At 51.1% G+C, this 2,245-nt stretch overlaps 1 protein-coding gene across 1 annotated transcript in view; it reads left to right on the forward strand.

Moving 5' to 3' along the window:
• Nucleotides 1-944: 944 nt before the first annotated feature.
• The window catches only part of EMH_0013900 (uncharacterized protein), a gene marked incomplete at both ends in the record, with an annotated part of 1,909 nt that continues 608 nt past the window's right edge, over nucleotides 945-2,245 (forward strand). The window contains one exon of the mRNA XM_013499948.1: nucleotides 945-2,226. Within this exon, the coding sequence (XP_013355402.1) occupies nucleotides 945-2,226 (1,282 nt within the window). The remainder of the gene's footprint in view (nucleotides 2,227-2,245) is intronic.

Consider the following 2,245-nt stretch of genomic DNA (forward strand, 5'->3'; position numbering starts at 1 on the left):
TCTCCACCTACTGGTAGCTTTGCAGACTCAACCACGATCCGATATCCTTCGAACCGGCTGGCCATGCCTGCATATCCATATATGTTCCGTTTCATCAATATGTTATTCATTGATTTATTTTTATTGACAAAGCTGACTCTCGTAGGAACTGCGCTACAATGATGGCGTAAATTTTACAAGGCAGCTCCTGATGATCGACAAATACGTGGTGTTCGACGGGAGAAGCAACATGCCGAGCCCTGAGCCTTCCTTGCTCTGTTTGCTCCATGCAATCAGTTTCATTGTTTTCGCAATACATTGATATATGTGTCAAATTTTGGTGAGCAGAAAATCGATTTGGTGCGGCAAGGGTACCGGGTCATTCGGTAGGTTCCTCTAGTCGGCTGAGGGAGACGAAGACAAGCTCCGCATACTGTGGGGGAACAGCTTTGCCGAAGAAGTCAAAGATTTTACGGTAGTGCCAAGTGAAGGCAGCTACGAACTCACTAGCCATTCCTTCAAAAGCATCCAGACATGCCACACAACTCCACTCGCATCGCATGCAGCGTTCAACCATCTTGCACAGCTAGCAACCCGGCGGCTCGTGTCTCTGCTGCAGTGAATGATACCAATCTTTTTCGTGTTTGCCATTTGATTTGTTTCAGATCAGGTTTTATATATCTTTTAATTGCAAGTTTTGGGTGATTGCGTGGGACAGCTGCACGAACCGCTCCGAAAGCGGCCTGTTTTATGGAGTTGTAATTGCGTGTCGTATCCAGATTGGCAGCGTTGCAAGGCCCGGCAAAACCACTCTTTATTTTACCACAGTTGATCAACTCCTTGAATGCAGGCTAAATGCGTCGGCCGCCATGGTTAAAAGATACTTCAGACTAGCCGTGGCGGCGTTCGTTTGTTTGTTGCCAGCGAGAGTCTGGAGCGCTGTTGCCCAGCATGAAGGGACAGGAATGAGATTACCATGGGCCAATCATGGTGATCATTTGCAAATCGAAGCGAATCCAATCAGTAGTCTCTCGACGGTTCCCGCTTCTCCCCATTCGGTGCCGCACAGGTCGTCTCACCGTTTCGTAGAGACAGTTGGAGTGGTCGTTGCTGCTACTACAGTTCTTTTTCTCGTCTTCAGATGGTCTTCTCTCCGAAGGCGAAGGGCCATATCTAAACAATTTTCTGAAGACGGCTCGCCTCTGCCAAGGAGTGACGTTGAACCCTTCGAGTGGCAGACTGGCGAGTTTGCTACCGCAGATGTTGAATTCCGTAGTGCTTCGGGGGTGGACGAGGAAGGCGATGTTGTTGAACTGCAGATCCAAATACTCACGCTAAGTGCAGACGATGCTTCGACGCTGTCCCCAGCAGAGAAAAGGATGGTGGCAATGGCTTTGGAGAGCATTCAGTTCGTCGGCGACGAGCTGGACGTGCTGCATGCAAAAGCGACGGAAATAGATATCAAGATATCCGGTGTGCAGGATGAAATTGAACAGGTCACGGAGGACTATGGAGCTCGCCAGGATTACCGGACTGATGTCGTTGAGGCTCTGCAGAAAGAGGTTGAAAGGCTGGAGGAGCAGAGCGACATAGCCTGGGAGAGGTATGAAGAAAAAAGCCGACAGAGAGATCAGATGGGATATGCAGCAGTGCAGGAGCAGCGGTCTGCACGTCTTCTGTCGGACAGTGCGTCTAGAAGCAGCAGAGATGGCACACCTCCCCTCACCCGTAGGGCAGCCGCAGCTGTTGCTGCCGCAGAGAGGGTGCTCCAGGTTGTGCGTCGTCATTCGCCTTTCCCTGTAAATCCTCGCCCTTCTTCCCTATCGCAGCAAGCAGGCATGGCAGAGAAGAATGCGAGAGTACACACGAGGGCACTGGCGCAGATAATGCAGCAGTGGGACGGAGACCCTACTGCGCTGGTTGCAGCAGCCGAAGAAGCCTTGGTAGAGGCAAATGCAGTCCTAGGACAGCTGGGTGCGGGCAGTATGAACGAAGCCTCTAGCAGCTTGAAGGCCGCAATAAGTAAGCTTGAAGAATTTACTTCTGCGGCCAGAAAGATAAAGCCAGTCAGTAAGTCCATCAGAAGCGTGGCAACCAAGGAGACACCAGAAGCAGCCAAGGCAGTGGCTCGGGTTAAGGAGCAGAGCATGTTGGCTCTGCGGGTAAGTCGAGACCTTGGCAAGATGCAGAGGAGTATGGACGGGACAGAAGAGCATTTCCGCAAGATGGAAGCTCTATTTGGAGATGGTGTGGCGATACTTACAGT

This window comes from Eimeria mitis, genomic scaffold (assembly GCF_000499745.2).
Source record: "Eimeria mitis Houghton genomic scaffold, Emh_scaff485, whole genome shotgun sequence".
NCBI lineage: Eukaryota > Apicomplexa > Conoidasida > Eucoccidiorida > Eimeriidae > Eimeria > Eimeria mitis.